Source organism: Scatophagus argus, chromosome 24 (assembly GCF_020382885.2).
Source record: "Scatophagus argus isolate fScaArg1 chromosome 24, fScaArg1.pri, whole genome shotgun sequence".
NCBI classification, from domain to species: Eukaryota; Metazoa; Chordata; class Actinopteri; family Scatophagidae; genus Scatophagus; species Scatophagus argus.
This window is the reverse complement of record NC_058516.1, coordinates 11,849,799-11,872,202: the sequence shown is the minus strand read 5'-3', so window position 1 is coordinate 11,872,202 and position 22,404 is coordinate 11,849,799. Positions and strand designations below refer to the sequence as shown.

The 22,404-nt window shown below is 39.3% G+C and overlaps 1 protein-coding gene across 2 annotated transcripts in view; it reads left to right on the top strand.

Moving 5' to 3' along the window:
- The window catches only part of nlgn4xa (neuroligin 4 X-linked a), a 76,651-nt gene extending 56,258 nt beyond the window's left edge, over nucleotides 1-20,393 (top strand). For both annotated transcript variants that reach the window (XM_046382189.1, XM_046382190.1), the window contains 3 exons: nucleotides 9,805-9,990; nucleotides 12,943-13,732; nucleotides 17,536-20,393. In XM_046382189.1, coding sequence (XP_046238145.1) covers nucleotides 9,805-9,990; nucleotides 12,943-13,732; nucleotides 17,536-18,430 — 1,871 coding nt within the window. In that variant the 3' untranslated portion in view covers nucleotides 18,431-20,393. The remainder of the gene's footprint in view (nucleotides 1-9,804; nucleotides 9,991-12,942; nucleotides 13,733-17,535) is intronic.
- The last annotated feature ends 2,011 nt before the right edge of the window (nucleotides 20,394-22,404 follow it).

Genomic DNA, 22,404 nt, shown 5'->3' with positions numbered 1-22,404 from the left:
CCTCCTAACAGCCTTGTGTGTGTGTGAGTGTGTGTACCATCACGTGGATGGCCCGTGATGATGAGGCTTTAATGATGTTGGAGCTGCAGCGGCTCTGCCCCTGGCCTGCCGTCACGGATGGAAGCTAAGGAGAGGAGGAGTAAAAGGAAGTAGCCCTGACTCGGACTGACACATGGTCGGAGTCTACTGACATTTATGAAGTGACAAACACTAGGGGAGTCACACGCCTTGGGAATATCACACTCCACACTGGAATCTGACTAAACAAGTTCGTAGTTTGTTTTTTTAAAGGTGATGCGTGCCGTTTTTGTGCTACACTGAGTCTGGTTCTAATCAAGGGTCTTGGTTCTAATCAAGGTTTCTGCCTGTTAAAAGGAAGTTCTTCCTCGCCACTGTCGCCAAATGCTCACGCATTTTTGAATATGTTGTTTACTGTGTTATGAATTGGCACTTTAAATAAAATTGAATTGAATTGAATTGAATTACTTACGTTGATATTGAAGTGTGGATTTTATAAGTTGTCCCCGAAATGTTCTCGTTGAAGTGAGTTTATCAAACACAGTGTGACACAGCAGTGTATAAAAAATACCCAACAACCTGGCATGAGATTTGACTCATGTTCCATCTGCATTAACAAAGCTCAGTCTGTACCGGGGTGCGACCATCTATTCCCATGGCGACAGTCCTGCTTTCTGCCATGTTCTCGTTCAGCCAAGAACATAACCTGAATAACTGCATTTATTTAAAGACTTTTAATTGTGAAACGAGACATCCAGTGTGAATCCAAAATGTTACAGATTACAGCAGGAGAGGAGAACAGTGTGGTGCTCAAGTTTAATCAGTCTTCTTATTACAAGCTCATTATCGAGATAAGGCCTGCATTTCACTAAGTCAGTTTACATTTGGAATAAAAACTTTACTTTTTCCCATTAACTGACAATACTTTAGACCATTTTTCTTTTTCATGTTTCGGGCCGGGCCGAAACATTGCACTGTTGCCTCATAGCAAGAGGGTTCCAGGTTCAAATCCCGGTCTGGGCCCTTCTATGTGGAGTTTGCATGTTCTCCCTGTGCCTGTGTGGGTTTTCTCCGGGTACTCCGGCTTCCTCCCACAATACCAAAAACATGCACATTAGGTTAATTGGCTACTCTACATTTCCCCCTAGGTGTGAGTGTGAGAGTGTGTGGTTGTTTGTCTTTGTGTGTTGGCCCTGCGATTGACTGGCGACCAGTTCAGGATGAACCCCGCCTCTCGCCCGTAGGCTCCAGCTCCCCCGCAACCCTGATGGATAAGCGGTATAGAAAATGGATGGATGGATGGATGTTTCAGGCCTTTTTTGGACAATAATGACCATTCAAGTCACCAGAAAAATGTTGTCACTGTCCATTTCTGCGAAACCAGGTGTATCACAGAAGCATTTCTACAATACGTATCACATCACATATAAGGTGAGAGTTGTCCCATCAGCAGGTTGAGGGGTAGAGGGTGGCACGACGGCAACAAACTGGGTCATTTAATGACCGGTGGGACATTTTGCAGCTGTCTTTGTGGCACCAAAAAGCAGATTTTCCAGGTGTGATTTGGGTGACAAAACCAGGTATTTTAAAGCAAACGTGATCTATTCCTAACCCTAACCAAATGTTTTTGTGCCCAAACATAATCAGACCTTAAGCACAGTGTTGTCACTCCATACATACCAAATGTAAAGCATCAATATGTCTCTGGTTTGAAGATTTGTGCCAGCGTTTATTGTGGCAAATTGGTTTGCTGATGGCATGAAATGAGTATCAGAGGGAACAATCCTCATGGATTTTACATTCTGATGGTTCTTCAGTGATGAGCTGCGTCAGCATCAGATAATAGTGATGAACATGATGGCTGTCATAGGCACATCTTGTTTAAGGAGGAGTAATAGCTAATCCACATATGTGGCTAATGAGACGTTCTAAAGTCACATTCCTTATTTACTTACCGTACAATACTTTGCGTGCTGTAAAAGCATCTTTTTCCCCATTTAAAATGCCTTTCGTTGTGCATAGCATGCTTATGCCCATGAATTGTTTGTGCAGTTCTGCAAGCTGTGCAAATGTCTCCCCACGGATGTCAAATAGATTCTAATTAGCTCTGCAAAATTTAATGAACATACACTGGTGGATCACTAGGGTAGCACCCTGGCTGAATGAATGTGTAACCAATCGCACTTTTCCACAGTTGAGGGGGACTTGCTGTGGTAGAATATCTCTCTGGCACATTCCCAATCCCTTTTTTTCCTCTTGTAAGTCGATGGCTTTTATTCTGCATATGTATATTGAAAAACATTTTGCTAAGGGCAAGGAGGAATGAGCAAAAAAGCTTGTATAATTCATTTAATTTCCCTCTATAATGTGTGTGTAAATGTTTGGTTTCTGTTTTGCTTGGCTGTGATTTTCAAACCCATATTCCACCACTTGAATTTATTCAAATGTCAGAATGCAGTGGACACAGAAACCATTCCGCCACCTGCATTCCCTCATGTCCGTGGTGACCAGATTGTAATTATAGAAATTCTTTAAATCCACATCTACCCTGTTCCGGAATGCAAGTTAAGATCTCATCCAAGAAACCTCTGGAGATGCTCAGATATTTACTCATTATTACAAACAAAAGGGCATACTGTTATGGCCTTGGTTTATCTTTAAAGCTGCTATTAAAATGCAGCAGTGGTACACCTTTCAGTTTATGCTCTATGCTAATGGTACATCCATCCATCCATTTTCTATACTGCTTATCTGTCAGGGTCACGGGGGAGCTGGAGCCTATCCCAGCTGACTACGGGCAAGAGGCGGGGTTCACCCTGGACTGGTGAAAATGGTACATATTACCAAAAGTATTTTGTAGAAGCAAAATGCAGTTTAAGGGTACCTTGAGGTTCTGCAGCTCCTGGGGATCTAGGATCCCTCAAAGACCTGTGCTCAAGCAGTTGTCTAGGTTGCCCACCTTCATTTAACATACAGTAGTTACACTAGATGTTACTCAAGATTTGATACTTTTTAGATGACTGTACATGTTATAGCTGTAGTTCATAGTCACTTTGAAATTTTCTTGATAAGATTCTGTGTTTTAATCACTACCATCACAAGTAAATAACAGTGCACAGTCACGGAAAAGTTAAAATAGTCACATTAAACTGCAATTAGCTGCCTAATAAATTCACAGCAAGACAAAACTGCAGAGCATGTGTTGTTGAACATGACTGACGACATTAGATAAGGCAGCACTGTGTTTCTGTGAGGTCTTTTTAATAAATTTTAGTACTTTTGGGTAGTAAGAAGAACCTGCTTTGGGGTTTTTTTTTTCCACAGGTGTCAGTGATGATAGAAAAAAACTGACACTGGCTTCATCCTCTTAAATACTCTCAAATACATCTAGTCTGTGGAGGCAGGACATAGCCTAGCCAAGCACAGCTAATCTGCAGCTTAAGAAAAATAGAAGTTGTAGAGGGACATCCACATTTGTCTTTTCTAGTCATTATCATAATGTCATTCTTAGTGTGACTCATTGCTCTGCTGTCATCCAAAATCTGCCACATGATGTGACCCTCAAATGCACCGACGTGGGTTTGACATGCTCTGACAGCTTGTGGTGTGTTTGTTTCACTGCTGTAATGTCAGTCAGGGGAGGTTATGTTTAACACCAGGCGTGCCCCATGTGGGCTTTAATGCATCAGTCTAATTACAGACATCAGCAGCGAGAAAACGCCTGACTTTGATTGTCTTCTCTTCACCTTCCCTCATTCCCTGTTATTGCGTTTGAAGCCGGTCTGACCTGGCCTGGTGGACAACTTCATATCTGACAGATAGGAGGTTTGAACATAGCTACAGCTGTGCTGAGCTGACCTTGCCGAGCTTATCCTGAACCATTCCCTTCCCATCATTCCCTTTGATAATTAACATTTAATCTCGTAGCCACTGGAGCGATTATCTTCTGGACAGAGAGCACAATTAAGTACTATTACTGTCATGTTGTCAGTGTGCCCTGCCTTTCTCCATAGGATAGGATGATAAAGGACCTCTACTTTTTAATCTTCTGTACTATTACAATTATAGATGAAAAAAAATACGTGTGCATTATTCAGTTTAGTTTTATTAGTTTGTTTTGTACTTCAGTCTGGTGTCAGTGATCCAGATCTTGCACCTAATTTCAATGAAAATTAATCTCAGCTAGCCTATTTAAACTTAGTCTCTTCATGTGTCTAGGGCAGCTCGGATGGAAGTATAAATGCAGCCAAATAAATACTATCTATAGTATTTATTTGTCGGGGTTTGACAGAGGCATTTTGAACAGATTTCACCTAGGGCTCCAAAAATGCCCTGTTTAATAATGACACTGAAAAGAAACTGTATTTAATGTGTCAGTCATGTCATGATTTGCTGATTGCTGACTTTGCCATATTACATACCTAATATACCAACTATGTAACTATAATATTCAAAATTGACATAAAGAATGTGAACATTTTGTGCTTAAAGCTCAGGCACTTGGAATTCTGTCTGGTACAAATGTCTTTGTGTCTCCAAAATGCCAACATTTTATCCCCTTGTTGAGTTTGACCAAGCTGATTTTCCAGTAGAGTTTGCAGCTGTTGTCTTTAAAGATAATAAATTATGTGAAGGTACAAAACATAATAGCTGCCAAAATTATGTTATGAAGTTGTTGGTTGGTGATCAGAATGGATGGTGGGTGTACAAAGTTGAAGATTTAGACTACTTAAATACTTAAGGTTAGGGAGGGATTATGTTTTCAGTTATTGTTCATAAAGCCTTTATGTTTTCAGGGTATTTTAACGATATAAAAATCAGTCTATGCTGTCACCCATTAGACTTCTTGGCTCAGTGTTCATATCTGTTGTTCATGGTTTTCACCACTATGTGCTTTGTCATTAAATTTGATTTACATCAATTGTGTCAGTGTTAAGGTTGGATTAATACAAATACAAGTGGGGAAGGATTCAGTGTTTTGGCTGAAATAATCATTTGATACCTTTTGATATTATTGAAAGACACCAATTTATCCAACACAATGGTGACTCAGCATTGCTGTAGACTTTAACGAGTTAGTTAACAATTTTGCTTATAAAAGCAAAACTTGATGATATACATGTACGTGTGGCACATATAACCATACTGCAAATTGGAACTGGTTGAATAACAGGCAATCTTTTGGTAGCACAGCATGAAAACACACTGAATGCTTAGTCACATCAAGAAAACAGACCTGGAAAAAATCAGAAAACATTTCAGTTGGATAGTTGGACATTACTGAGATAAGCACTCTATGTCACCAGTTGAGATTCAAGGATCTTTCTTGATTCTTGAAATAGCTAAATTTATACGTATGCAGATGATACACTTCTTTACAGCTTGGCAAAAAAAGGTGGTTGGTTTAGAACTGATTGGTTTCTGAAAAGGTAAATTATGACACTGTAAAAAAAAAAAAAAAAATGAATGGGTAACCAAGTATTTTTAAGCCATCATCTTTAACTTCAATGTGTGTCACAACGGAAAATTGGTTAAAATTACTGTGCCCACCCTTGTGTTATGTTTACATCACAGACAATTGAAGCTGAACCCGATAAATACCCATGCCTACTGCAGAATCATCTGACGTGGGAATGAATGCCAATTGCACCTTTTCTTATTGCCAACAAAAGCCAGGTGGATTTTTTTGCCCAATGTGAAAGGGGTATAAGACTTTCTAGATATGAACAGTAGCCTACCCAACGGTATTATTTTCAGGATTTCCTTTACCCTTCCAAAGAGTAAGAAAAAAAAGCCTCCGTTGGACCCTTGAAATGAAGAGGGTTACCGTTCCCTTTGGTGCTTAAAAAGTCATCACTCCTCACTGTTTCCCAGAGTCCAAGTATTATCATTATTATATTACATTAACCAAGCACTTATCTTTGCCTGCCAAACTGACACAATTTTTTTTTTAATTTGTGTTAACAATCCATTTAAAAGGATAGACAGCTTTTTCCCCCCACATAACTCACCACGCCGAATATTTTTTAAAGTGTACCATTAAAATGCTTTCCATTTTATTATTGACAGCTCTCCTCTGGCTCTAATTTCACTATTGACTCTCTGACAGACACAGCAGGGGTAAAATGTCCACTGGATTTCCAGGAAGCCTAACTTATTTCATTCTTTTCTCTCCCTGAATTTAAAACCAGTCTTTGAAATCATGAACTTTTCAGTGGAATGAATGGGCGATGCCAGCGTGAGTCATGTTGTATTTACCAGCCATTTGTCTTTCTCCAACACTCTTGTACTCAGAATGTAAATGCCTTTCACTATGGCTCTGATATCAGAGGCTATATGCTTTATTATTAAGAACTTTTTGTCTGCATTTGTGGTAAGCAAAACATTAAATAAGATATGAATGTATCAAATATCAACAAAAACTTGTTTGATCTTGTTTTCTACATAAAAAGAAGCAGATTAAATAACAGTTGTGAAGGCCTTCCCACAATTCTTTTATTAAACAAGTGGAAATTCCACCTTCAAGTAAATTTACTCAATAATAGAGAAAATAATTACAACAGAAACATTTCCAGAGTTCCCTACAAGCTTGGGTTCCCTGTGGCTGCTATACAGGTCACATTACAAGAAGGCTAAGGTAAAGGACATCTGAGAATGGCTATCCATTGGCCAGATTGTGGTCAAACATGTGTGAATGATTCCGCTTTTGAGATTTATATGCATAGAGGCCATATGTTTGAATATTAGAGGTGGTGGAGAAACAAATTACACATATATCCATAAAGCCCTAAATGACCCAGGCTAAATGAGGAACCTGATCTCATGGCATGGTTCATTGCTCACAATCAGATGATACCGTCAACTGCCTATTCTGTCTGGTAACTTTATGTCTAATTGCAAGTACTGTGAGGTAATATCCTAAAATATATAAAAAATACATAAAATATTTTAAGCTGCAGTAATACTAGAAGCATCTAATGCCTCCTTTCCTTTCTAGAGGTCTAATGTATTGGGTTCAATTCAACACAGCTTACTACTTATTGGTGGAGGTTATTGTGCATAGGCACCCTGAGGAAGGCAAGTGTGCAGAATATTTATTTTTAGCTATGCAATTTGCTAACTGGAGTTTTTATGCCATGCCATGCCGTTGAAATAAGGCATTTTTAATTATGAACATTACTTAATTATAAGCAGAACATTCATAAGTGGCATTATAATTAGCAGGTTACAACAGCTGCATAGGTGACCATTTATGGTTTATGATGACAAACTACCGTTCATATGTGACAATGTTCTGATATTTGTGATGACTGAGCCTGAGGTAACAGCGTTTGTTTAACAGACTGACAGAACAAATATACATAAGCATAACAGATCAGACGTTTTCTGTCAGGAAAACACAGGAGAGACTTTAGGAAGTCAGGTGACATAACATAAAGAGTAACAAAAACCACCTAGGGAGTATTGTGGAGACAGGGATTCATATTATGTGTGAAAATTATGTTTATATTGTTGAGTTATTTGCTGTTGCGGTTTGGTTTTGGCAAGAGAACTACTTCACAAAATAATCCATATGAAAGACTCTCTGAAAGAGCTTTTTATGTGCCTACTCTGACAATACAGCCATTGTCTCCTACACATACATTTTCATTACAGCTAATGAAATCAGTGGTCATTGACATAAAATTTCCCTGGCTAAAACACTTCATATATTTTGACGTGACGTATGCGCGCAATAGGCTTAGTTATAATTGCAGTCTATTTTAGGGATAGTTCTTTGAAATGAAGCTTCAGCTAATCTTCACACATCCTGGAGAGCGCCTGGTAGGCCACGCTTGTCTCGTCAGTTCTTTTGTGGTGAGGGATGGCAGGGGGACAGCAAAAGGGGGAACAGAAGAGAAATCAGAGGGCTTGAAGGGGGGAGTGAAGTGGAGAGCCTGTGGTCATCCTACAGGGTGTATGAGGCTGCCAGGGTCCTTGTAATCCTCCCCCACCCCTGCCCTCCTTCCCTCTTTATCATCCCCTCCACCTCACCATGACAAACCGGATCTGCTCTCTATCAAAGTGCCACAGGCTACTTCTCCTATTTTTCCTCCTTTCTTACCCAGCGGTCCTCATCCCATTTGTCATTTACACTGCCTCGGTCTTGGTCAGCTCATAGGGACGAGCTGTCGCTGCCAGGCTTGGCTGCCAAGCCTAGACCTGGCAAGGAGGAGCCACCGGTTCCCCCAGTGGCAGCATTTAGAAAGCCACTTAATGGGTTTAGGCGTATTTGCTAATTTGTAAATAAGTTTTGGATGTGGAGCTCCCTGCCAGGCTGGTTGGTCTGGCACTTGACTGGAAGGGATCTCAACTGGCCAACCATTTCTGGACCCATGAGTGAAATCATATTCAAAGGCTTTTTCATACTTGAGGCAGTAGAAACATGCTGATGTGCTAACTAATTATAATTGTCCGAGGTTTTATTGTAAACTGATTCTGAGGATTTTTCAGAAAAGATGTTTTGGAAATTAAAAGTCACTTTTTTTAAGATGATCAGATCTATCAGAATATGTCTCATTCACACGTTTGCTATCGCTGAAGAGGCTCACATTGTGTACAGCACATTAACTGAGCAGTAGCTTCAGTGCTCAGTGTCTTTACAGGATGTGTTTAGGCACAGTAGTGAAGTGTAAGCCATCTAAGATTAGGCAGTGTTTATAGTCCAATATATAATCACCATAGCCACACATGTAAAACCGAAGAAAATAGACTAAGATAGGAAGACATTCTTCAGAATGCACTTAGTACAAAGTGAGCTTTTACACAGTCATTTTCCTGGAACAATCTGTTACCACATCGCTCATAAATCAGCTCTATAATTGTCTCAAAAATGCTTTTAAAACCCCAAAAAATGTTGAACCAGCAACCTCTGAACAATAGAGGAAATGTGTTTTCTGAAGATTTCGAGACCTTTAAGACCCAAGTACGGTAACTTTATGGACATGAGATACAATGTTTGATCACTATTACTCCACTGATCGCCAAAGAATAAGAATAAGAATGATAGCCCCAAAAAGCTCTCAGCTACAAGTACATTTCCTACAGACATTTGGTTACATGGTTTCATTTCCTAAAACAGCCGGATGCTGTAGATTTTAAGAATTGCTCAAACAGGACGAAATTTGTTGGGGATAATTTTAAGGAGCAGATTAATCCACATTTTGTGCTCTGTAGTGAATAGGACTGTTTATGTGGGATTGAATCAATCGATGTGTGCCTATGGTAATAAAGGAAAATGTCACCCAGAGCAGCAGTGTGGCTCATCAGTGTGTTTTTTGGACAGCGCTGAAGCTCTATGGCACAGAGGAATAATAAAATATATCAGGTTTTGGATACACTCATAAAACTTGTTTACGTAGCACATGGCATGTAATTTCTCAAGCAGGCTATTCAGCAACAGCTTGTTACAGGTCTAACCTCGCTTAAAAATCTCACTAAAGATAGCTGTCCAAGGTAATAAAGTCATATACACTGACAGGTCAAACAGCTTTTTTTCATAAAATACTGAAGACAGGAGCTCAGATGGAAGCTGCAATGGCTTCTTAATTTAACTTAACTTAAACTAACTTAATTTAACAGTGAAAGAGATACATTAGGAGGTTTTTAGGCCTTTTAGGAATGGATTCTGCACTTCACTTGATGAATAAAAACGATAAAAAAAAAATATTTGGACTTCTCAGTTGAATCAATGCCAAAAAAGCAAGCTTAGATCTGTTTTTCTCTTGTTTGTTTTCATCAATCCAGGGTTTCTAAGCACAGGAGACCAGGCGGCGAAGGGCAACTACGGCCTGCTGGATCAAATTCAGGCTCTGAGGTGGATCAAAGAAAACATCCAGGCCTTCAAAGGAGACCCAAAGAGAGTGACCATTTTTGGCTCTGGTGCTGGAGCATCATGCGTCAGCCTGCTCACCCTCTCGCATTACTCAGAAGGTATGTTTTCCTGACTCACAGGCATGCATAACCACACAGAGATATGCTCACACTCAAAGGTCCTTTTCATCATTTACTCATCTACTCATCACGCCATACATACATACATACATCGCAGGCTTCACATAAACAACATCAACAGTGAGTTGCGTTTCACTTAAGGAGACATTTCACCCTAGAATCAAAAATACATATTTTTCCCAATAAACTAGTACCTGTAGTGGTATATATCTATGTTGAATATTTTGGTGTGAGTTTCCAAGTCTGAGTACTACATGACACGTTTAAAAGAGCAAAAAGAATAAAGAAATCCATCCTGTCATGAGCATAAGCCTCTCGCTCATGAGTGGATGCATATTTCCTTCTGTATGGTGACACTGCGTAGTTCAGCAGAAAGAAGAAGGTTCCTGCGTGAAACAGCTCACAACAAAGTCTGTGGATTATCTTTTTGGATTATTAATTCTCTAATGTGACTGCATACATTCATGTATGTTTCTCTCTCTCTCTCTTTCATCCTCTCTGTCCTGTCTACCTCTTCTTCCTTGCCTTCACCCAGCCGACTATCAGCAGGATAGTTCTCCCTTGCGAGCCGGGTCCTGCTCAAGGTTTCTTCCTGTTAAAAGGGAGTTTTTCCTTGCCACTGTCTGCTTGCTTAGGGGTTCAGGCTCTGGGTCTCTAACGCATCTAGAGACAATTTTGATTGTATAAGATGCTATATAAATAAATAAATTGAAATTGAACTGAAATTGATAAGTAAGGCTGGGCTGATTCACATATTGGTATGACAATGTGTTTAAATGTAGAGAAGGAAATTGTAACCAGGAGAAGCAGTTCTCCTGTTCAACTCAAACATTGGATCAAAATGTCCTCTTGAATAGAACATGTAACAGAACAGAATTGTAAGAAATTTGTTGGGGAGATCTGCAGTCTGTAGAGAGTGGATAAAACCCTCTTGGGACTTGAGTTTGAGCCCATCCAGACTCTCATAATTGCTATGATAGTTAGTATTGAGGCATCAAGGGGCCACTTTCTGTACTGTAGATTTCCTATTGATCTAATATTTTCAGGGTGCACTTTTACTAAAAAATATTTTTTTTTTCTTTAGTGTAGCCTCGGAGAGTATTTTGTTTTGACGTGCATTGTTTGTGTGAACAACATGTAAAAGTCCTGATTTTGTACACAAGCAAACACAAATCAGAAGCCAACCCTAACCCCCCTAACAATACAACTGAATCAGTTCATTTGCATTGGTTATTCAAATAGCCTGTTTTGATAACTTTTTATCAGATTACTCATCATGATCACACGCACGCAGAAACAACAAAGTCTGTATTTATTCGAGTGTGTATTCTGCCTCAGTCTAAAAGCATTAGAGGAGAAGAGATAAGTAGGAGCAGATACTGAGATTATCAAGCTGTATTTACATATATTAACAATGTACATTTTAAATAAAAGAGCCTCGTTTGCTCAAATGAATAGTTTTTGCAACTCAAATGTGTACAACCAGCCAGGAAAATGGCCTGACCCATCTGTCAGAAAAAAAAAAAAGAATTTGAAGGATTGGATCTCAGTGTTGCTTTAGTTCCCAAGCCATTTTCTTCTCTGTGTAGGACAAATGTAGGCTTTGTGAAAAGAAAATACATATTTTCACAAAATCAACCTTTTTATCTTGCTGGTAAAAATCCATTTGGTTTGCCTTATAGGCAGTAAGATTGGGGAAGGCTTTCTATTCACTCTTTGGGTATTGTGTTGCAGTGATTAGGTCTGTTTCATTTTTCTTCAACTTGTACATGAGGGAACAGGAATGGCTTACTTTACATTTAGATAAAAGTCATCATGTTCTGAAGTGCAGAAATAATGACTGAGAGAGTCAACGCTATGGCCAGCCCAAGCATTCTTGGTGATTTATAATACAACATCAGGAAAGTCCCATTTTTACATTTGTTATTGTACGCTGGAGCTAAACTGTTATAAAGCTGCCATGAAGATGGGACTACACTCAGCTTGTGCATCAGAAAACGCACCACAGCAAATCTCAGTCACTCTGTATGTATAGTTTTGAAGTTAACATCTGACTTGAGGTTTAATTGATACTCCATATCTGACAGCAGCAGCAGTAAAAGCTTGTATACTGCTAACCAGGCCTTGTGGGAAATGTCTGCGTGTGTGCGCAAAACATACTTTTCAAGTCGGACTGGTTGAGTCACCACAACTGTGTTTGTATGAGTAAATATAGAAAAATATATATATATGAATATCTCCAGTGTTCCTAGAATATTGTGGCCTTGATGAATAGCAGTGAGTGAAGCTGTGTTCCAGGATGTTGAAACTGTGTTGTTGCCATATAAACAGCAAATATTTTTTTTTTTAATATTTTGTTTTGTTAAAGTGCAAAAGCTACGATTAGGACCATGTCAGACCTTCTGTGTGCTTGAAAAGAGATAGATTTTTCAAGGCAGTGATATTACTTCACTGTGGAACCAGAGTTGACCATGTTTCTCGTTATTAATGTCAAAGATGTTTGCCATATACACTAGTCACTTTAAAGCAAAACAAAAAAAAAAACACTCTACACTGTTCATCAGTAGGTTGTTTTGACACGGTGGATTGATATTGTACCCTCTAAATGATACAGCTGGATCCTGGATGCTTTCTTCAGCCTCTCAAACCTTTAACTGTCCATCAATCACAAACACTGAAATGCCCCTTTATTGGTTTTGAGAAAACGTGAGCTATAATTTAAAAAAGATCACAGCATCATACACTGGTACTGGTATAGGCAGATACCCGAGTCTGTGTATCAGGATCTGTATTTGGGAGAAAAGAAAATGTGCCCTTTTCCATGCACAGAAGCATCAACTACCTCGAATTAGTAGAATTAATTATCAACTCTTTGCTGGCAGCATTTGTGTATGTATGTTTGTATTTCACTAATACCAGTTCCAATCTCAGATCTGTTCCAGAAAGCCATCATCCAGAGTGGCACAGCACTATCCAGCTGGGCAGTCAACTACCAGCCTGCCAAGTACACACGTGCCCTGGCTGAGAAGGTGGGCTGCAACATGCTGGACACCATCGACCTGGTGGAGTGTCTGCAGAACAAGAACTACAAAGAACTGATTGAGCAGTACATCACACCTGCAAAGTACCACATCGCCTTCGGGCCTGTGATTGATGGTGACGTTATCCCAGATGATCCCCAAATCCTCATGGAACAAGGGGAGTTCCTCAACTATGACATTATGCTTGGGGTCAATCAAGGTGAGGGGTTTAAGTTTGTAGATGGCATTGTGGACAGTGAGGATGGGGTGTCTGCCAATGATTTTGACTTTGCTGTGTCGGACTTTGTGGATCATCTCTATGGCTACCCAGAGGGCAAAGACACTCTGCGCGAGACCATCAAATTCATGTATACAGACTGGGCAGACAAGGAGAACCCAGAGACAAGGCGCAAGACCCTGGTGGCTCTGTTCACTGACCACCAGTGGGTGGCACCAGCTGTGGCCACAGCTGACCTTCATGCCCAGTATGGCTCACCAACCTATTTCTATGCTTTCTACCACCACTGTCAGAGCGACATGAAGCCTAGCTGGGCTGACTCAGCCCATGGTGATGAAGTACCATATGTGTTTGGAATCCCCATGATAGGCCCTACAGATCTCTTCAACTGCAACTTCTCTAAGAATGACGTGATGCTCAGCGCTGTCGTCATGACCTACTGGACAAACTTTGCTAAAACAGGGTGAGTCCTTCTTTCATTTCCTTGGGTTTTCATGCATTTTTATTCATGTTGTACCATTATATATATGAGAACCTTTCCGACAGTATTATGAAATGCAGAACGTTACTATTCACTTCAGCATCTAAAATTGCACCTCATCCTCAGGGAATGATCACTCAGCCAAACGTGCTGCTGGAATCACTTACTCTTTACTCTGTCCACTGAGAATAAACACCTATAATTGGCTTAGAAATCACTTAAATGTGAGAGTTTTGCTGTTTCTTTTGTATCAAAAGTAATCAGTTTATTGCTGTCTATACACACAAGGTTCAGGGTTCAATTTATTCATCCATAAAATCGTGGACGTAACAATGCTCTCATCCGAACTCAACCCGTGCTTACCACAGAACACGAAAATAATGATGGTAAATATTACCATCCAAATAATAACATGAAGATCTAGCAATTTAATAATTATCAGTTCTAACCAAAAGCTAAATAGGTGAAGCCAAATTTTCCTCACTAACTTTGAAGAAATGACCAAATGCGCCAATACCTTTGTCGTTAATGACATTGCATTCTAAATACATAGACAGCATCTTCTTCTGGGAAAGCTTTCCACAAGATTTTGGCGTGTTTCTGTGGAAACTTTTGTCCATTAATGCATTAGAGCATTTGTAAGGGTACTGCGCAGGCCAGTCAAGTTCTTCCACACCAAACTCATCCAACCATGTCTTTATGGCCTTTTCTTTGTGCATTGGGTCACAATCAGTGCTGGAATAGAAAGGGGCCTTCCCCAAACTGTTGTCACAAAGTTGGAAGCATATCGCTGTCCAAAATGTATTGGTACGCTGAAGCATTAAGATTTCCCTTCGCTACAAATGAAATCTAAGGGGGCCTAGCCCAACCCCTGAAAAACAGCCCGATACCACAACTAATTGCAATAATTGCATCTGTATAATTTGTCTATATAGTGTAGCTATAGACAAGAAGTTTTAGATACTTAAAAGATGGAATTGGGGTGGCCTATCAACAAAAACTTTTATGATTAGCGATTAATTAATGATTGACTTCTGAGTCAATGGGATCAAGAGAAGGTTAATAAAACAAGTCAAATCCTCCTCTGGTGCTGTGGCAATGCTGAATCTGATGAGAGGATTTGCTTGCTGTTTATATTTGGATCGTGTTTTTGTTTCATGCACCTTGAGATTAGGTATCTGGGTGTTTGCAGTGCAGTCAGACTGAAAATTCAGTTTAAGGTGAATAAATAAAGTCTTGATGAGCTTCATACGCCGTAGCGTTCACTCCCCTGCTCCCCGTCTGGCCTCCATCCAGCTGATGCCTGATCAGCAGGGGGATGGCTGCCTTAAAGACATTTTGGAAAGGCTCCTTTCTCTTGACTGAAAGCAAATTCGTCATTGGGAGCGTGGCCATATTTCAACAAGTCTCATCCATTCTATGCAAAGTCTCCTGCTGTGAATCACAACAGATTGACGCTTAGAAACTCTTCCTGATTTCAGAGCAAAAAGGATTTGGTAGTTGTGGATGTGCACACATAGGCTGGTTGCAGGATGTCGGGTCACCTTGGGTTGCATTCAGCACTTGCAGACAGACTCACATATTGATATTAATTTAATATTTCTGTTTAAAAAAAGAAATCTTGTGAATATAGCAACATTTCCGCATAAATATCAAAAAAAGGTTAAGCACGAATGAAAATAATGGTCAAAGAAGTAAAAAGCTATATGTTTATATTTCTAAAATTCACACAACATATACAAGCGGCTTTTTTTCTCAAACATCTAAAGCTGCTCTGGTGTTAGACAGTAGAAGATAACGCTGAATACATTATGGCTCATCCAAGTAATTGAAAGCATCTGTTCTATCACTCTGAGAACTGGGAATTTTCAGTATTCACACACCTGTGAGACTAAGAGGAGTACAGATTTTGCATCTCAACCTATGGCAAGAGTCACTCTTATTATCATCAGTTTGGATGCATTATGGAAACATATTCAAGCAAATCACTTATTTTGCAGTTCAGTGAGCATGGAAGGCTCTGTTTTATTGTGTTTTTTCACTGGCAGAGGAGTGGCATATTGTTCCAGCATATGTTAGTACTACGATGACAGGCCCACCACATGTTAGTACAGCCTCATGTATGCTTCCATATGCAGCCACCAGTTGGAGGGCAGACCTTACATTATGGCTGGGTGCAGAATTATTAATAGGAGAGCCACAAAAGGCAAAGGCACAGGTGGAAGTGTGCACATTTTGGATCAGCGTGTTTGCCCTACCTTTAGCAGCTCCCCCCCCATAGCTGTTATCTTGGCAACAACGACTCTTCCTGAGGTCCTAATTAACAAAACACTCTGTTACAATAGCATGGAAAGCCAAAGGGTACTTTTTGTGGTATGAACATCACACAGTTTAGTTCAATGTCTTAATATAAATGTAATGTATAAATGTAGGGGTGGCGCAGTGGTTAGCGCTGTCGCCTCATAGCAAGAGGGTTCCAGGTTCGAATCCCGGTCTGGGCCCTTCTATGTGGAGTTTGCATGTTCTCCCTGTGCCTGAGTGGGTTTTCTCCAGGTACTCCGGCTTCCTCCCACAATACCAAAAACATGCACATTAGGTTAATTGGCTACTTTTTGGTATTGTGGGAGGAAGCCGGAGTACAACACAATACGCACAACAGATTTATAAAGTGTTCCATGAATCCATGCACTAATATCCTTTATGCAGACACTACTTAGATAATACATCATGTTTTACAAGGTGACCCACTTTTCTTGTACTAGTACTAGGAACCTTGTGACTTTTGATATAATGTTAGTTGTTTACTAAATTATTAAAAAGTATGGAAAGAAAACCAAACCAAAGAAACCAAAGAAAAAGAAAACGCCTTATTAAGACTATCTTACAATCACGAGAGCTGTGATCAGTCAAAAATGCCGCTTGCATGTGCTGTTTCACTTGATTACATTGTCATGGAAACAAGTTTCCTTGACACTGATTGTAATAGTGTGTTTGTGTGTAATACCACAGTTTTAGATGCAGTAGTCTAATAATTAGACTAAACAGAGATATTTCAAATTCAGATGTGAGTTTGCAATTTGGTTTTCAAAGGGAAAGAAAGAAAATGAAAGGCCATATGGTTTTCATTTTATTTTAATTTAAACTTGACTTCCTCACATGTATATGCTGTTTCCCAATTCCATGCTAAATACATACCGCTACATACTAGTGAGTAAGTGCTAAATAAACTTGGAAAGAATTTTCATCCATACATGCACAAATGATTGAGTGTGTCAGCTCCAAGGTTGTTGTCTGGCCTTCACTCCCTTGCTGCAAACTCCAAACTCCAAAAAAAAAAGCACCCCAGGTGACATTGATTAAAAAAAAAAAAAATGTGACAACAGAGTCGGGAATGTTTCATTAGAGTATAAAGGACGCAGAACATTTTGTCAGCTCATGCATTCAAATTCTGAGTCACCTGGAAACACATTAGCTTTGAACAGAGGGAGAGGGAAAATAGAGGAAAGGCTTTGACTTTATGGAGTAATGACTCATCTGTATTCTCATGCTGCTTCAAAAGAAAAAAAAAAAGCAAATTTACAGACAGTTTTAAATATAGTCATTATGTTATTTTATGTCTCATTACTGCATGTTTACTGTGTCATAATGGATTTGGAGAAAGGTACCATATATTCAATCATCGAGCAGTACATCTGGGGCTGTATTCAGGTACATAAGTACGGGCTGGTAATTTGATTAACTGTCTTTGGTTTTCATTTCTTCTCTTTTTTATTTTCCTCCTTCAGGGATCCCAATCAACCAGTACCACAGGACACAAAGTTCATCCACACAAAACCCAACCGCTTTGAGGAGGTCGCCTGGACCAAGTATAACCCTAAAGACCAACTCTACCTTCACATTGGTCTAAAACCCAGAGTCCGAGACCACTACCGTGCTACCAAGGTCGCTTTCTGGTTAGAACTAGTTCCGCATCTTCACAACATAAATGAATTTTTCCAATATGTATCAACCACCACCAAGATACCACCACAGGACACCACCCCTTACCCTTACACCAAACGTTTCCCTGGAAAAAATAACTGGCCGTCCACCACCCGTCACCCAGGGGTTCCATCCGCCAACACCAAACAGACTACTGACCAGCGCAAGAGTGGTGACCTGACTGATGAGTCAACCGTGGTGATCGAAACCAAAAGGGACTACTCCACCGAGCTCAGTGTCACTATCGCAGTTGGAGCATCCCTACTCTTTCTGAATATCCTTGCCTTTGCTGCGCTCTACTACAAGAAAGACAAGCGCCGGCACGAATCAAACCGTCGCGTCCCCACCCCGCAACGCAACTCTGCTCCAACCAACACGCCATCCACAGCCAATGATGTGGCCCACCTACAGAGCGAGGAGCTGATGTCTCTGCAGATGAAGCAGCAGCAGCTTGAGCACGAGCACCACCACGAGTGTGAGTCGCTGCAGACCCACGACACACTTCGCCTCACGTGCCCACCCGACTACACCCTCACACTGCGCCGATCGCCCGATGACATACCCCTGATGACGCCCAGCACCATCACAATGATCCCCAACTCGCTGGCTGGCATGCAGCCCCTGCACAATTTCAACACTTTCGGTGGCAGCCAGAACAGTACCAACTTACCCCACGGCCACTCCACCACAAGGGTATAGCTCTGCTGGGACTGGACAGTGCTGGATTCCCTCTGGATTAGCCACTAACCTTGCAAGGCAAATATGACAAGATAAAACTGTGTGAAGCACAGACTCAGCAGATGCTATTTTGCTACGATGCCTTCTTGAAAAGTATATATAGTATAAATTGAAAAATATTCAAAGTGAATGTTATCATAGTAATAACTCTATTTGGAGCTAAGCTTCATGGGAGGTTTTGAGGAGTTTTACCAAAAGACAAGGCAACCAGGGGATTACTGTTAATATTCTTACAAAAAAAACAGTTTCAGTGTGACAAAGAAGCCTTTGCGGAGGCTTTTGTGCCATAAATAGGAAGACAATGGCAACAGTTGTTGAAAAGCAACAGTTAAGCATCCGGAGCATCATCTTTTCATGATTCTTCATGCATCGGACACCTGACTTGGGCACAGAATTCTACACCCCAGCGTGAAATGTATTTATTAAAAAACTTTTTAAAAAAAACAAAACAAAACAAAACAGAAAAAATAGTATATCGTTGTGTGTGGGAATTTAAAGATTTAAAAAAAAAAAAGAAAAAAAATATATATGAAAGGAGATTCTCCTATTATTGTTTTTATTTTTTGGCTGAGATCTTTTGGGTTTTCCCAGCTTGTGCTTTCTGTTTAGGTGCGTGTAAATATATTCCAACATCCTTCTTTCTTTTTCTCTGTTTACAACCTGTGTTTCATTATTATTAATATTATTATTTTCACAGAACAACCAAAATGCAAACACAATCCCATCCTTGGAGAGATGTACACTGTGCATTTGCAGGTCATCGCATACAGTACTGTCTTGTGCTTTGCTTTGTTACCGTTTTTTTTTAGACATTGCATGTCCAGGAAGAGCTTTACTCTCCATTTTCAGACATGTGTCCTGTCTGAGAATGAGGACTGACTTGATCCCATCACCTGCTGTCATCCTGTTATGCTTCCAATAGTTTTATTTGTGGGCTTTTTCTGTCTTGCAATCTCAGCACTGCCTGAGCTTACAATGTGACCAGCAATGTATTATTTAGAAATGAAAAAAAAAAAAAGGCAGTGGATTTTTTTTTTTTTTTGTATCAATATTAGTTGGATATGTTTGTAAAGAAATATATGTTAGATATTTCAAATTGTCATATGCTAGCAATATGTAAAGTATTGTGCCAGGCTTGTGATATTTTTGGTTACAAAAGCAAGTGAATGAGTGTAAATATTAATGATTAATTAATATAAAATTACAACAGAAGTAATCATTAACTCTCTTTCTGTTTTGCATCCTATTAGAAAAAATGGAAGTACATCCAGAAGATTTTAAGCTATTTGTAAATTCTATTAAATATATATATATTCTTGCCATTTGGTCCCTAAACCAGTCAAAATAATAAGGGTTTTAATGTAGAGTTTTAAAATCCTTAGTTTGTCTTATATTTGTTTGCGGTTTTGCCTTAAGTAATAATAGAGATATTTCTGGCTGGACACCTGTATAAACTTTTTCTGCAACATTTTTAATAAAATATCACAGTATTTTCTAAAAAAAAAAAAAAAAAAAAAAAAAAAAAAGATAAAAAAAGAAATGGAAGGTTTAATTGGATTTGATTTAACGAGCGTGTTTGTTGTGTGTGTAAATGTGATTGGATGTCTTTAGTGTTCTACTTCAGTGTTTTACCTAAAGTGCAGTAAGAACCAGAGCCTGACTTTATTTATTTCTTTTTTCATTTTTTTTTCTCAAATTTTCTAGGTATTTTAAAGCCAAAAACGTGATCTTTTGTGTTTTTATGTTTTTTGTGCCTAAATCTAAAAATCAATTCATAATAAAACCTTAAATGTAAATAAGTGCAAAGTTACAACATACCAAACATTTCAGCATAATCCCTGGTTAGCAGAAATTTGTAATGGCAACATTTATTCTTGAGCGGAATGACGCCTACAGGCACTTAATAAAACAAAGAAACCAAAAAAAAGGAGAAGCTCAATTTTGGGTCAAAAAAAAAAAGAAAAATTCAAAAAAAAAATTCAAAGCCTTTGGTTGCAAAAATATTCTTTATGAGAATACAGCCTCTGTGTAATTCAATTCTATGCATACATCTGAAAGCTCCCACAGTTTGCATGACACTGAATTCACCCATTCACGCACATTTAAGTGAGAAGCGTAAGTGTTGCCCCTATTTTAGAGTGTAAAGTAATTTCTTTAAGACCACAAATCTTGACTACACATTCACAAACTAGAATTTCTCATGTAAGTGTGTATGCTGACGTGTCTTTGGAAAAAAAAACAAAAAACAAACTTGACTTGAAACTTGAAAAGAACAATTACGTGATTATTATATCATAACCAAAAGCCTGTAAAACAGAAATGCCTCCAGCAGGGGGTATTGATCACATGAGCTCTCATGCTATGAAGTTCAAAACACAAAATCATCTCACACTATTGCTAAAGATAAACTTAATTCCACTGAATAATTATCAGACAGACAATCAAATCCACATTCACATCTAGGGATGATGGCAATGGGTGTGTACTTTTTACTTTATTTATTATTTGTTCCAAGTTTGCTTTATACATTGAAACACATACATATGGCCTCCTGAGGGTTCCTGATCTCATAATTGCCTGCTTAACACAACTGAAATCGACTGTAATTTCTCATTTTTGTATTTTAAAAGAAGTTCATAACCTGTAGTTTATGCACACCTGAGGGCAAGGAGGAATAAGATTGTATTTTCTCGGAAACTGTAAGAAACCATACAGCAATGACGTGCTTGGCTCTCGAGTGTGCACTGTGTGGCTTTATCCGGTTTGATGTTCTGTGCTACCATCGCTCAGGAGGTAGGTGTCAACTTTCTGTCCCTGGCCCCTGCAGTCCAGTACATGTTGATGTGTCCTGGGGCCAGACACCCAGAAACCCAAATTGCACCAGATGGCCCTTCCATTGGTGTACGAGTGTCTGTGTGAATGATTACCACCCCTGATGATCAAGGGGTACCTTGCATGATATCTTCTGCCACCAATGTATGAATGCGTGTGTCAGTGGGTGAACGCTGGTTAGTGTTGTAAAATGCTTTAAGTGATCAGTCAGACTAAACGAGCGCAATATAAGTATAGTCCATTTACCATTTACTTCTACTCCATTACATCTCAGAGGGAAATACTGTACTATTTGTTCCACTACATTTATCTAACAGCTTTAGTTACCAGTTCCTTACTGCAGCTTTTTCCACCCTTCCTGTCCAATGAAAACCATTTCCAAATGTGATTTTGACTTTGACGTTTTCTGATGTAATGAAGGATTCCTTTATGGGCTTTGAAAAAATCTTCAATTCAATATTCAGTTTATGTATAGAGATCCCCCTACATCTTTAAATAGTTTATTTATTTAGAGATTTTAGACTCTAATCTGAATGGAGGAATGATTAGGTTTTATTTGCCGTAGAATGAGCCTATAGAGGTAGCCAGTCTTCTTCGAAAGAATCCCCCTCGTTTCTACAATATCCCAGAATGAACAAACCCAACACTGACTTTTTTCACTGTAGGCATGGATTAGACCTCACTGCAACCTCAAAGCTATATGCCGCTAAATAATAAACAGTGGACCAGTAAAACCCCTCTTGGATTAGCTGGAAAATGCAGAAACAGTGCTGTTTTTCTGAGCTGATGAAAAGTTGATATTTTAGAGATACATGGTTCTCAAAGGACAGCCACGCTTACAAAATGGGATTCATTGTTGTAGATTAAACAACCCAACAGTATTTAAAGCAGTTAAATTCAGCTCAACAGTAAAAAGCTAGATCAGTAAAATGCAATATATACATTACTGCAGCAGTAATGAGTCCAAAAATATCAGATAAAGCAGTAAAATGAGCACATTTACTTTTGTAATTTAAAATTGATTTTCAACACTTTGCTTTGATGTTACATTCTTAAGTAAACGGTGATTGCACGATGTAATGACGAAAGAATAATGACACCAC